Consider the following 15,439-nt stretch of genomic DNA (forward strand, 5'->3'; position numbering starts at 1 on the left):
TCCTATACACAGTATGATGGGCCAACAGCTCCTCTATACAGAGTATAATAGACCCACACCTTCCCTATACAAATTATAATGGGCCTACAGCTCCCCTATACACAGTATGATGGGCCCACAGCTCTCCTATATACAGTATGATGGGCCCACAGCTCCTCTATACAGAGTATAATAGACTCATACCTCCCCTATACAAATTATAATGGGCCTACAGCTCCCCTATAAACAGTATGATGGGCCTACAGCTCTCCTATACACAGTATGATGGGCCCACAGCTCCCCTATACACAGTATGATGGGCCCACTGCTCCTCTATACAAATTATAATGGGCCCATAGATCACCTGTACACAGTATGATAAGCCCACAGCTCCCTATACAAAGTGTGATGAGCCCACAGCTTCCTATACAGTGTAATGGGCCAACAGCTCCTCTATACACAGTATAATGGGCCCACAGCTCCCCTATACAAATTATAATGGGCCCATGGCTCTCCTATACAAAGTATGATGGGCCCACTGCTCACCTATACACAGTATGATAAGCACACACCACATGTTATCAGGCCTTTATAATATATAGCCCCCCCACACACATCCCCTCATTACATACATGTTGTCAGGTCCTTATAATATACAACTCCCCTCCCCCCCACACATATCACCTCATTACATACATGTTATCAGGCCCCAAAACTGCACAATGTAATAGGCCCCTCCCCCACATACATCCCCTCATTACATACATGGTATCAGGCCCCAACATTGCAGTGTAATAGCCCTCTCCCCCACACACATTCCCTCATTACATTCATGGTATCGGGTTCCCACATTGCAGTATAATAGCCCCCTCCCCCACACACATCCCCTCATCATGTACATGGTATCGGGCCCCCACATTGCAGTGTAATAGCCCCCCTCCCCCACACACACGCCTCATTACATACATGGTATCGGGCCCCAACATTGCAGTGTAATAGCCCCCTCCCCCACACACATCACCTCATTACATACATGGTGTCAGGCCCCCACACTGCACAGTGTAATAGCCCCCTCCCCCACACACATCCCCTCATTACATATATGGTATCATGCCCCCACATTGAAGTAATAGCCCCCTCCCCCACACACATCACCTCATTACATACATGGTATCAGGCCCCCACATTGAAGTAATAGCCCCCTCCCCCACACACATCCCCTCCTTACATACATGGTATCAGGCCCCCACACTGCACAGTGTAATAGCCCCCTCCCCCACACACATCGCCTCATTGTATACATGGTATTGGGCCCAAACACTGCACAGTAATGAACACTCTGCCACCTGTCACCACAGTAACTTACGTCCCTTTCTCACTTCACATAATCTTAGATCCTCTCTGCGTCTTACCATCAGCCCAGAGCTACAAGTGCAGCAGAGGAAGAGGGAGGCGGAGCCGACACAGGTCCTGGAAGAATAGCAGGGAATCCTCCACACTCACTGCGCTGCTGTATGATAGGACCTAAACCTCGTGATGGGGCGAAGCGATATATTTAAAGGTCCTGTTTCACTGATATAGTTAGCTGTATTGTAGCTCCGAGTGGGCCCCCTCTGAGCACGGGGCCCGAGGCGACCGCACCCTCTGCCCCCCAGCTAGGTACGCTACTGGTGGGGGTGCCACTTGGTGTCACGCCTGGAATGAGAGGACTCCTTGCAAGAAACACAACACAAAAGGAAAAACCAGGGGAGCAGTACAACAGAAGGCCCTGGTGCTAAGGAGCAAGGAGAGGGATCACCTCCTTACTATCCCTAGTCTGATCTCTGCACTCCCTAACATCCCTAGATGATCCTTTCCCCCGTGCGCCGTCACATGACTAGGCACTTGCTCGCGGTGAACTCACCGTTACTAGTGAAGGCTAGCTAGATACTACACTAGCCACTGTAATAAGACACCACGAGGAAGGTAAGACAAACAGGAGGGGAAAGACACAACAAATATTACTCCAAAACTTTTCCAGCAGAAAACCTCAGCTGCAACAAAGGCGAACACCTAAGCTTCTTCAGAAACAGGTTCCTTCAAAGTGTACAGTATAGAGGAGTGAGGAGTGGATTTATAGTAGAAGGAAGTGGCTACAACTAAAGGTGGCTTTACACACTGCAACATCGCAAACGACATCGCTGTAACGTCACCGGTTTTGTGACGTTATAGCGACCTCCCCAGCGACATTGCAGTGTGTGAAACACATCAGCGACCTGGCCCCTGCTGGGAAGTTGCTGATCGCTACAAATCGTTCAGGACCATTCTTTGGTCCTTTGTTTCCCGCTGTGCAGCAAAGTCTCAGTGTGTAAAGGGGACTTTACAGAGACTTCGTTAGCGACTTCCCTTTCAAAAAGCTGCTTTTTAACATCCCCAATGACTAGCTAGGTCGTTCTGCAGGTCCGGATCGCTGTTGCGTCGTTGGCCAGGTCTGCCTGTTTGACAGCTCACCAGAGACTTTGTAGCGATCCCGGCCAGGTTGGGATCGCTGGTGGGATCGCTAAAAAGTCTCAGTGTGTAAAGGGGCCTTAAGGTTACAACTACCTGTTTGATCACAGCAGGACAGAAAGGAACCTTTACACCTTCAGCACCGGATTGAATGAAATAAGCTACAACTCAGGGTAAACAATGAGCAAGCACTAAAGAGGATTCAAGTGTACACTGGGATCTTATGATCCCAGATCCCCTCAAGATCACATTAGACCATGACACACTCGTGACATCTGGGTTGCCAACTGTCCAGAGATTCCAGGACAGTCTGAAAAAATAGAGCACTTTTTGCCCAGTCCGTAAAAACAATGTAAGGCAGCCGTGATTTTGGGGAAACTGTAGAAACCTATACTGATTCCTTTGACTGTAATTATAATCATTTTATAGTTATAATGAAGGGAGCTGATGTCTTTATATCAAAACTATGGGCTGCGTCTGCAGCATATATGTCTATATATCACTTATAATCATGATTTATTAAGGTTTTCCAATGTGTACATAAAAAATATTGTCTGTCTGGGATTTTTTGATAAGTTATCTGGATAAAAATAAAAGGCAAACCTGTGTGCCAGATATAGGACCCCCACTACTCTGATACTGACAAACTATCCATAGGATAATTCATCAATATACCCAGATTACTCCTTTAAGTATAAATGTGACCATACTTAGTCAATGGCTGTTTGATGAGAGATGGTTTGGCAGACAACTGGCTCTCTCTATTTCCTCATGCACATGCATGCTTGGTTCTGCCAAGCATATATGTGTTTTCTTTAATAGGAAAATAGAAGTAAGCATCATTGACTTGCCAATAACAGTGTAAGAACCCCAATACATATTAAGATTAATCTACTCTATATGGGGGTCCTTATCCTTAAGTATTAAAGAAAACCAAATATTGTCACAGCTATATTTGAGTGAGTTATATGTACCGCCCCGCGGGCTCGGCTGCGACCGCCGAGCCACTCAGATCCATGCTCGTATGGAGGGTGGTGGCTTGAGCCTCTCACGGACCTGGGGGTCACGTCGCTCTGCAAGGGGGTTGGCGCTACACGCAGGGACTTGACGGGGAAGTTCCACGGCCGGGGCAGCGGTGGTTTGGTTTGGGATGTAAGTTCGTGACGCCACCCACGGGTTGTGGTGAATAGATGGACACCACCGCTGCCGTTAACTAGGCCTCCCGGGATGGTGTTGTGCAGCCTGGTGTTGACCCCTCCGTGGGTAGGGGAGCGATGGTCCCGGGGGCCCGAGGGAGGTAGGTGCTGAGGCGTGGGAGCGGGTGCGTGCGTATGCTGAAGCGGTGTGGCGCGGTGCGCGGCCCGAAGGCACTGGTGTACTCACTATGGCACAATACACTGGAGTCTCTGGTAAACCAAACGGGATGATGAACGGGGCCCGCAGCCGGCTGCAGCTTCTCCCAGAACGGGTTGGTGGTTTCCGCCTTTCTCCTGCACCTTTTATATGAACGTTTGACTCCTATGCCTAAGCAACGGTAGTCCACTCCCCGGCTTACTGGTTGTCGGAAGAGCCCTGTTTGCTTGCAGACGCTGGCCCTTTGGGTCTCTATGCCTTGGCGGTGGTTTAACCCTGTATGGTTGGGCTGTTGTCTTCTAATGGGTCTTGTGTGGGATAGGTCCTAAAGTCCAGTCCTCAATCAGTTGATTTGACTCAGCCCTGTCAGTTCAGGGCTTTGTACTGGGTCTGAGTACCCCTCCTGGTGCTCCGGTTTCCAATCGGTTCCCCGGTTCGGTACCGGTGGGCCACCGCCCGACCCCGATCCCTACGGTTCCACCGGCTGTAATCGCAGCCCCTGCAGGCGGCCACTACTGTCTGCCCTCCTTGCCAAAGGTGACTGGGCTCTGACCCAGCCACCTGAGTAGACTGTTGGCAGGCCTGGTCACAGGTCTGCCCTTGAACTCGTCCTCCCTCCTTCACTGTCAAGGCTACTCTCTAGACTGCTCTACAACTTCTCTCTGAACTTGTGTGTCTTTTCCCGCCTCTAGGCCTGTGAACAAATCGATGGGCGGAGCCAATCGCCTGTCTCCGCCCCCCTGGTGTGGACATCAAACCTGGAGGGTGGTGACAAGGGTTTCTTGGTTGGCTGCTGTCACCTACTCAGGGAGGGGGTGGTGTGTGTGTGTGTGTGACTACCTGGGACGACCTGACTAGTCCAGGGCGTCACACTATACTCATAAAGAATACTGTTTAATACTCGTGTATTCGTTCCGAATAGGCAGTACAATGAAAGTCGATTGGATATGCGAGTAATTTTCTGCTGATTGGGAGATACAAGAAATTTTCTGGAGTTCAGCAGAAAATTACTCACATATCCCATTGTACTTGCTATTCGGAATGAATACGCGAGTATTACAAAGTACTCTTTACGAGTATAGCGAATACAAATATTTCAAAACTTTCTCAACTCTAGTCATAGCTATATGCCTCTTTCATCCTTTGCCCATGTTTGCTATATTGGAAAAAAGTGTATTGAAATATCAGTGGTGAATGCTGATCCTTTGTATCTAATGCGTGAGAGGGGAACCTTTTTTTCTGCCTTGGGCCATTTGTACATTTCTATTGTCGCAGGCGGAGGGGTTGGGAACGCCGATCGCCTGGGAATCGCTGGCGCTCGGGTACGGTGCTTCTGCTCCTTGGTGGCTCGAGCACGGGGCTGGACCCGCCCACGAGTGAAAAGGGGGAAGGTTTGTGGTGGGATGTCGGTTGTGACGCCACCCACGGGTTGTGGTGATGGTGGGCACCACCGCTGCTGGTGACGGGGGATCCCGGGAGCGATGGCGGAGAGAGAGCAGCTAAGGTGTTTTGACCCCTCCGTGGGTAGGGGCTGTTGGTCCCGGTTGAGGAGTCGGGAGGAGGTATAGGTGCAGGTGCCGATGCGGGGAGGCAGCCTGGATGCGGGTGCAACGTTGCGGTGCAGCGCGGTGCCGGATGGCGCTGGTGTACTCACTCAGGTATACAAGGACAGAGTCTCTGGTAAACTAAACGGCTGGATGGACGGGGCCCACAGTCGGCTGCGGTGTTTTCACTCTCCCCCGATGGGTTGATGGTGGCTGTCGTTTCCTGCACCTATGTGAATGTGTTTGACTCCTGTGGCTTCCCATGGGTAGTCCGCTCCCCGGCGTGTACATGTCGGGAGAGCCCGTTTTGCCCGCAGGCGCTGGCCCTTGGATCTCTGGCCCTTGGCGGTGGCTCTTTTTCGGACGGGTTGAGCTGTTGCCTTCTGACGGGACTTGGTTGGGAATGAACCCCTGAGGTCCAGACCGCAATCAGAGAATTTGACCTTTACGGCGGCTTCCAAGCCTAGTCGGGGTCTGAGTACCCTGCCTTGGTGCTTGGCTTCAATCTGCTCCCCGGTTTGGTACCGGCGGGCCACCGCCCGACCCCGGTCCTACAGTTCCGCTGACCTCCACCAACTCCTGCAGACGGCCACCACCGTCTGCCGACCTTGCTGATTGTGCCTGGGCTACGACCCAGACACACACAGTCTTTGCTCCTCTCACTTCCACCTCTCCACTTCAACTCCACAACTAAAACTGACTACTTTTCCCACCTCCAGGCCTGTGAACTCCTCGGTGGGCGGGGCCAACCGCCTGGCTCCGCCCCACCTGGTGTGGACATCAGACCCTGGTGGGAGGCAACAAGGGTTTTGTTTGACTGGTGTTCCTGACCAGGGGAGGGGGGTGTGTGTATGTGGTGTTATTCTGTAATATTGATCTTGTTGCTTCTCATAACTGCTTTTTCAGGTTTGTGTCGAACGGAACTGCTGTATATACATCACAAAGGAGACTATGGGGGCATATACATCACAGGGGAGGGCTGCGGGGAATATACATCACTGGGCAGGGCTGGGAGAACTATACATCACTGGGGAGGGCTGGGAGGAATATACATCACTAGGGACGGCTGGGAGGAATATACATCACTGGGGAAGGTTGCGAGGGATATACATCACTGGGGAGGCTTGGGAGAACTATACATCACTCTGGGGGGCTGGGAAGACTATACATCACTGAGGAGGGCTGGCGTACAGACATATCAGGGTATATACATATCAGGGGGGCACAGACAGCCCTAGGAAGGCCTCAGGGGCACAGGCAACCCTGGGGAGGCTCCAGGGGTGCAGGCAAGCCTTGGAAGGCCGCAGGGGTACAGGCAGCCATGGTGAGGCCGCAGGAGCACAGGTAGCCCTGGGGAGGCCATCACAAAGGAGACTCTGAGGGCACATACATCACAAGGGAGGGCTGCGGGGAATATACATCACTGGGCAGGGCTGGGAGGAATATACATCACTGGGGAGGGCTGGGAGGAATATACATCACTGGGGAGGGTTGTGAGGGATATACATCATTGGTGAGGCCTGGGAGAACTATACATCACTCAGGAGGGCTGGGAAAAATATACATCACTGGGGAGGGCTACGAGGGATATACATCACTGGGGAGGGCTCTGAGATCTATACATCACTCGGAAGGGCTGGGAGGAATATACACTGGGGAGGGCTGGGAGGAATATACATCACTGGGGAGGGCTGTGGGGTATATGCATCCTTGGGGAGGGCTGGGAGGACTATGCATCACTGGGGAGGGCTGGGAAGTCTATACATCACTGGGGAGGGCTGGGGTACAGACATATCAGGGGGGCACAGACAGCCCTAGGAAGGCCGCAGGAGCACAGGCAACCTTGGGAAGGCCGCAGGGGTGCAGGCAGCCATGGTGAGGCCGCAGGGGCACAGGCAGCCCTGGGGAGGCCACAGTAGCACAGGCTGCTATGGGGAGGCTGCAGGGGCACAGGCTACCATGGGGAGGCCGCGGGGGCACAGGCAGCCATGGGGAGGCCACAGGGGCACAGGCTGCTATGGGGAGGCCTGTAGGGGCACAGGCTACCATGGGGAGGCCGCAGGGGCACAGGCAGCCATGGGGAGGCCACAGGGGCACAGGCTGCTGTGGGTAGGTTGCAGTGGCACATGTAGCCCTGGGGAGGCCTCAGGGGCACAGGCTGCTATTTGGAAGCCGCAGGGACACCGGCAGCAATGGGGAGGCCACAGGGAAACAGGCTGCTGTGGGGAGGCCACAGGGGCAAAGGCTGCCGTGGGGAGGCCACAGGGGCACTGGCTGAAGTGTGGACAGTGTGGAGGACGAAGTGGCACAGGCTGCCGTGGGGAGGTCGCAGGGGCACAGGCTGCCGTGGAGACGCTGGAGGGGTTTAAGCAGGCATGGGAGCACAAACAAACCTGAGGTACGCTGGGGCAGCCGCTTCTCTTCTGTGGGACAAGAGTGCATTGCGCACTTACTCCACCCACCAATACTCACAGGGTTTAAAGGGCCGGCAGTCAGCAAGACGTGGCTGCGGACGAAGAGCTGAAGTCACTAGAATCTGCACAGGGGTGCAGAAAACGTCATCGAAGGTTGAATACAGCCCGCAGGCCGAAGATTCCCCACCCCTGATCTAATGGAACTGGATTTAATGATAGTCTTCACCCTAAAAATATTCTAAAACCAAATAATGTCCAGTGGAATACAGCAGATAAACATAAAATGTTATCAGTAAAATATGTGCAGTATAATGAACTCCAAAACTTTGGTTTTTGGAAAAGAATAAATCTAAACGGCTGCTCATCCGATAGCTCATTTTCTACATTTTGATGCTTGAAGAGTTCTCAGGTTCTGTGTAATTAGTGTGACAATAAAATATTTAATATTTTCATTTTATAGATACTGGTGTCACCAGCTGACAGATAATGATGACAGTGACTAGACTATATGTAAATTCAGAGAAATGCAATGGAAAAATAAGATTTATTTGTTACACTGGTTCATTTTATTATCTATATTGTAGGCATGACGATGGTTATAACATTTATCTTGTTGTAAATCCAACATTTTTTCCCCAGATAGAATCCATTAACTAAACTAAAGCGGTTTCATTGTATAAACATATTGATAAAAAGAAAGCCTGATGAAATCCATTATCTGGTCACTGTCGGCATACACTGCTTGGAATGCACGGTGAAAAACCATTTTGTATTACTTAAGTTGATTGCTGCATATGAGAACATTTCTGACCACTTAATAAGGTGACTGTGCTCTAGGTGCTTACTTTTTAGTAAATTTAGAAGCTAAACCACAAAAAGAAGAATTAAATTTTCCCCAAAAAATGGCAGAAAAATTCACAGAAACAAAGTGCAACAGTGTTAACCTACCCAGACAAGAATCAAAGGCACTAACAGGATGCAGCAAAACCCTTAATAAAGATGGAGGCAACAGGTGCAAAACACTGATGGAGAAACTACTCATACACTGCCTCTCCATGGATAGTATTAAAATTGCACAAAAATTGCTTGTATAGGGTGCCGTTCACACATGTAGGTGCACAGTGTCTAGCTTACAGCCTATTGATGATGCCCATACTATTAGATTAGATGGGTTGCCCAGCACTATATGCACTGCCCAGCTTAATGGATGTTCAATCAGCCTGCACAAGCCATTGGTGGTGGCAGCTAGTAGTTTTTCTTGGTGTATTGTGGCAGTGACTATTCAAAGGTGTATATATATATATATATATATATATAACAGACCAAAAGTTTGGACACACCTCATCTCTAGAACAACTGTTAAGAGGAGACTTTGTGCAGCAGGCCTTCATGGTAAACTAGCTGCTAAGAAACCACTGCTAAGGACAGGCAACAAGCAGAAGAGACTTGTTTGGGCTAAAGAACACAAGGAATGGACATTAGACCAGTGGAAACCTGTGCTTTGGTCTGATGAGTCCAAATATGAGATCTTTGGATCCAACCACCGTGTCTTTGTAGGAAAGGTGAACGGATGGACTCTACATGGCTGGTTCCCACCGTGAAACATGGAGGAGGAGGTGTGATGGTGTGGGGGTGCTTTGCTGGTGACACTGTTCGGGATTTATTCAAAATTGAAGGCATAAAGAACCAGCATGCCTACCACAGCATCTTGCAGCGGCGTGCTATTCCATCCAGTTTGCGTTTAATTGGACCATCATTTATTTTTCAACAGGACAATGACCCCAAACACACCTCCAGGCTGTGTAAGGGCTATTTTACTAAGAAGGAGAGTGATGGGGTGCTACGCCAGATGACCTGGCCTCCACAGGCACCAGCCCTGAACTCAATCGAGATGGTTTGGGGTGACCTGGACCGCAGAGTGAAGGCAAAAGGGCCTTAGGGTATAATAATGCAGCTTGCCTCTCCAGGCCTCTATGTATAATAATGCAGCCAGCCTCCCCATGCCTCCATGTATAATAATGCAGCCAGCCTCCCCAGGCCTCCATGTATAATAATGCAGCCAGCCTCCCCAGGCCTCCACGTATAATAATGCAGCCAGCCTCTGCAGGCCTCCATGTATAATAATGTAGCTTGCCTCCCCAGGCCTCTATGTATAATAATGCAGCCAGCCTCCCCAGGCCTCCATGTATAATAATGCAGCCAGCCTCCCCAGGCCTCCATGTATAATAATGCAGCCAGCCTCCCCAGGCCTCCATGTATAATAATGCAGCCAGCCTCCCCAGACCTCCATGTATAATAATGCAGCCAGCCTCCCCAGGCCTCCATGGATAATAATGTGTGATGCCCTTGCGGTAACCAGGTGTCACAAAAACAAGGTAACAGCTCGGGTCCAACATGACTGTGCCAGTCACTACACACACACACTTGCACACCAGGACATTTACACTCGCTGTACCCGGCTGGGAGACTCACCTAGCCAGATAACAGGGCTGGGCACTGTTAGATAACAGACAGCCAACTGGGAGGAAGAGACCAGAACTGGGGGAGGAAAAAGTGACCTGGGGAGTGAGGTTAGTCAGTCGGAGAAAGGAAGAGAAAGAGGAAGGAGTTAGTTAGTTAGTTGGAAGGAGTGAGAGAGGAAGGAGTAACAGGAAAGATGTCAAGACAGACAACAGACTCTTGAGACACATTGAAAATAGCAAATAATCCGCAAAGACCTGAGTAGAAAGATCAGCCACTCAGAGGAGAAAAAGAGCTGGAGAGCGAGAGAGCAAGCTCCAAGGACAGAGGGATCCTGTGGGGTGAACATCCAGGGCTCACAGTACTTTTCACGCATGGTGTGCAGATCCCAGAATAGAACAGGAATTCAAGCCATCTGTTAACTGCCAGGCGGGTGGCTTTCCAGAACTCATCTGCCACCATTAACGTCCGAGGCATCAGCAGCAAAGAGGGAACCGGGAGAAATTTGCTTAAATTGTCCAAGCTGTCTACGGCAGGACCCAGACACCAGAAAGACCTCCAAGTGCTCCACACCAGGGAGGACTGACAAATACACCAGAGTGCATCGGTGGTGGAGTGGTACCAGGTTGGCTGGCACAGCTGTAAGGACACGGGCACACCTGGGATCCAGCACGTCCCCAGGGTGTGAGTCCAGTAAGTAAAAACAATCGAACTGCACTCCCTGTCTGGACTGACTTATTGCTGCGCGCCTCCACGTTAACCCTTCACCTACCCCTGGGGAAAAGCCCTGCTCATGTAGAGCTCCACCGTCCATGTTGCCTCTATCCATCATCCCCAGCGGGAACCCGCAGCGGCAACCCTACCATCCCTGGCCGCAAACCGCGAGTGGCGTAGTCGGACTTTATTTTTATTTTCATTTAAAACTGTTCGATGGTGCCCCCGGATCCAGGACCCCTCGAGCCACGGCATGCCCGGATCCGAGCAGCTCGGCTGCCTCGGGGTGCGACAAATGCAGCCAGCCTCCCCAGGCCTCCATGTATAATAATGCAGCCAGCCTCCCCAGGCCTCCATGTATAATAATGCAGCCAGCCTCCCCAGGCCTCCATGTATAATAATGCAACCAGCCTCCCCAGGCCTCCATGTATAATAATGCAGCCAGCCTCCCCATGCCTCCATGTATAATAATGCAGCCAGTCTCCCCAGGCCTCCATGTATAATAATGCAGCCAGCCTCCCCAGGCCTCCACGTATAATAATGCAGCCAGCCTCTGCAGGCCTCCATGTATAATAATGCAGCTTGCCTCCTCAGGCCTCTATGTATAATAATGCAGCCAGCCTCCACAGGCCTCCATGTATAATAATGCAGCCAGCCTCCCCAGGCCTCCATGTATAATAATGCAGCCAGCCTCCCCAGGCCTCCATGTATAATAATGCAGCCAGCCTCCCCAGGCCTCCATGTATAATAATGCAGCCAGCCTCCCCAGGCTTCCAAGTATTATAATGCAGCCAGCGTCCCTAGGCCTCCATGTATAACAATGCAGCCAGCCTCCCCAGGCCTCCACGTATAATAATGCAGCCAGCCTCTGCAGGCCTCCATGTATAATAATGCAGCCAGCCTCCCCAGGCCTCCATGTATAATAATCCAGTCAGCCTGCCCAGGCCTCCATGTATAATAATGCAGCCAGCCTCCCCAGGCCTCCATGTATAATAATGCAGCCAGCCTCCTCAGGCCTCCATGAATAATAATGCAGCCAGCCTCCCCAGGCCTCCATGTATAATAATTCAGCCAGCCTTCCAAGGCCTCCATGTAAAATGCAGCCTCCCCAGGCCACGGTGTACTGACTAATTTATTTAAAAAAACAACAACAAGTACTAACCTCTCTCCTTGTTCCCCCGCTGCTCTGTCCTCACCTTACCTCATTCCACCGCTGCTGTCTTCACCTCTCTCCTCCGTTCCCCCGTTTCTCCGGTCAGCGTTCTCCTGCCCTGCGCTTTGCATGCCTCAGCACAGCAGTCGCACAGGAGTGACATCACCGCGCAGGCACAGGGATAGGCTGATGAAACATGGAGTGGCACAGGCCGCTCTATGCTTTATCATTACTGTGCGCCATGACAGGGGAGGGGGGCCCAGTGTTAGCAGCAGCGGCACCTGGTCATATAACGGCCGCGTGGTCTGCGACAGATCAGCGCAGCTCCTCTCTCACAGAAAGGATCTGGCTGCTGATCTGCAATGCGGCCGCGGGCCCCTAACCTGCCGGGCCCGATCGCAATGGTGACCTCTGCGACCGCGGTAGCTACGCCCCTGTATAAGAGATTTCAAAATCATTGTATTCTTCTTTTTTAAAATGTAATAAAATTTAACAAATAAGATTTAAAATCTCCATCAAAACTTAATTTCTTGTAGCAAACTATCTTTTTTTACCATATTTTGTAGTCCAAAGCCCATTCACTAACTACGTTTGAGAGGGATAAAGTGCAGAGGGAGATTTGTAAGGTTAGGACAGAGGTTAGTAGCTTTGTATTTCTTTGTTTATGAAATTCAGTGATGCATATGAATATTATAGGATTCTACCATTATCCATGAGTGTCTATATTATACAACTAAGGTGAATAAACACTTTATTTCATATGCTACACAGATTGATGTGCAATAGATTTGCAGTAGGGGAGTTTATAACAGCAGCCCACATATGACTACATTCACCAGCATCTACATTAAGAAAATTGTACTTTTAATGACTTAGTTCAATAACACTTGTTGTTCATTTAGTACTCCAGTCAGATTTTAAAATCAATTTTGCAATTAAAATGTAAATTTAAGGGTCAGTTGAACTCTAAAAGTGATTTATTCTGTTTGCTTTCCATATATTACAAAACTGTCTGGCAGAGGTACAAATGCCATTCAGTTCTTTTTGAATAGCAAACACAATTGTGATACTGTCATTGTGCTGCCTAGAAAGGTCCAGAGTTTCCATCCAGCTCAGTTTCCTAGCTTCAAACTTCTATCTAACAATGTAAAATCCTGTGTTGCAGATTCCAGCAATGTCCCTGCAGCTAAAGATGGGACAGAGTGAAGAAAACGTGAACGAGAGAGGCACTGCTAAGTGATGAAGGATCCATCTCTCCTGTGTCTACTGTTTGGCTATGTCTTCTACTCTGTGTGCAGTCTATGGCTACTCGTAGATTCTAAGCTTGGACAATCATATGGATTTTGTTAATGTTTTGCTACTTGTTGAAGGGCTCTTTCTAAGGCACAATGACTGGACAACTAAGTGAAGATACTTCAGAGTCTCCAAATCTGAACTCAGATGAGTTGGAGTGCAAGATATGCTACAACCGTTACAATTTAAGACAAAGGAAACCGAAGGTTTTGGGCTGTTGTCACAGAGTATGTGCCAAATGCCTTTATAAACTTGTGGACTGTGTGGAGTCTCCACAGTGTGTCATAGTATGCCCATTTTGTAGGTTTGAGACACGTTTGCCTGAAGATGAAGTCAGTAGCCTCCCAGATGACAACAACATCTTACTTAACCTGGCATGTGGTGGGAGGGGAAAATGTGCTGGAGACAATCCGACAGAGTTGCTTCTCACCCCAAAGCGTCTTTCAACATTGGTTACACCTTCTCACAGTTCTACCAACTGTCTGGTAATCACTATCATGGAGGTCCAGAGAGAAAGTTCTCCATCTCTCAATGCAACTCCGGTGGTAGAGTTCTACAGGCCTACCACATATGACCCAGTTTCAATGCCTCAAAACTGGACAGTGTGGAACTGTACATCCTTAATCTGCCAAACCTCTGTGCGCGTCTTTGTTTGGTTGCTAGGTCTGCTTTACTTTAGTTCCCTGCCTTTAGGGATTTATCTGCTGGTTTCAAAAAAGGTAACTCTTGGGGTAGTCTTTGTCAGCCTTGTCCCTTCCAGTCTTGTTATACTAATGGTATATGGCTTTTGTCAGTGTGTCTGCCATGAATTTTTGGATTGTATGTCCACCTCATAATCACTAATACATCAACAGAGGCCCCAATTAAATAACATCCCAAATTATTGCGACACACATACATTATGCACATTATGGAGAATAAAATCTTATTACTTCAGCTGTTGAGCAAGCACAGTAACTATCAAGAAGCATCAACACTTGGGTTCCTTTATAAATTATGTAAAATTTCTATGATAGGGTTATTCCTGTAAGGCGGAAGGAAACTGGCACTTATTATATAAATACTGTATGTCTTGTACTAAAATGCGTTGGTTGGTTTTATTATACTATATTGCTAATTGCTTTTTATGACTTGAATTGGGTTTTGTATTTCTATTGTAAATGAGTTGAGTTTTCATCAAACTCCCGTAATCAGCTGTTGTTTTTGGTAATGTTTACTGAGATATTCTCAGCGATTGCTCTTTTTTCATGGTAAAACCATACTTTTAATTTTTTTTTCTTTGTTTATTTCGCATTTTTACACTACGTTTGCAGTCACATCCAGGGTATCTGCCCATAATGCAGCAATACTCTAGACACTTGATGTTTACTTGATAACTCAGGGAAAATAATGTCTATTCCCATCTTAGGAAACCTGGTAATATTATTTGCTCTAATTTAATAGAGTAGAGTAAATCTTGGCCTTAGAAACCATGGGAATAAAAATGCTATGAGCAGTGATGATTGTACATTTGCATAGAATGCAGTGGTGTTAAGAATGTCATTTTACGCAAAGTTCTCCATTGGGGCTCTGTGCCAGCTGTCTGACAAAAATGCAATTTTAATTTTCTTTCTGAGTCACAGACTATGTATGACAGTTAATAATAAAAAAAAATCCCTATCCGCTAATCAATATGTTAATATCTAGGCATGGTACATTTTCTGAACTAAAAGTGCCATCAGAAAATGACAAAAAATTGTTTAAAAGAACAGAAAGTCCTCAGTGGTTGATAACTTTTAATGGCTAACTGAAAAGATGGTAATAATTGCAAGCTTTCGAGACTACTCAGGTCTCTTCATCAGGCATGGTATAACACAAAATCTGAAGAGTCACATATTTATACACAACAGGACTTAGAATAGTGCAGTAAAAAAAACAAAAAACAAGTTATATGAAACAGAACTATCACTGTTGTGTATAAATATGTGACTCTTCAGATTTTGTGTTATACCATGCCTGATGAAGAGACCTGAGTAGTCTCGAAAGCTTGCAATTATTACCAT

The 15,439-nt window shown here is 48.5% G+C and overlaps 1 protein-coding gene across 2 annotated transcripts in view; it reads left to right on the forward strand.

The window, feature by feature from the left end:
- RNF182 (ring finger protein 182) overlaps positions 1-15,175 on the forward strand; it is a 129,961-nt gene extending 114,786 nt beyond the window's left edge. For both annotated transcript variants that reach the window (XM_075314735.1, XM_075314736.1), the window contains one exon: positions 13,270-15,175. In XM_075314735.1, the coding sequence (XP_075170850.1) occupies positions 13,493-14,233 (741 nt within the window). In that variant the 5' untranslated portion in view covers positions 13,270-13,492 and the 3' untranslated portion in view covers positions 14,234-15,175. The remainder of the gene's footprint in view (positions 1-13,269) is intronic.
- Positions 15,176-15,439: the final 264 nt, after the last annotated feature.

The sequence above is a fragment of the Anomaloglossus baeobatrachus genome, chromosome 6, assembly GCF_048569485.1.
Source record: "Anomaloglossus baeobatrachus isolate aAnoBae1 chromosome 6, aAnoBae1.hap1, whole genome shotgun sequence".
NCBI classification, from domain to species: Eukaryota; Metazoa; Chordata; class Amphibia; order Anura; family Aromobatidae; genus Anomaloglossus; species Anomaloglossus baeobatrachus.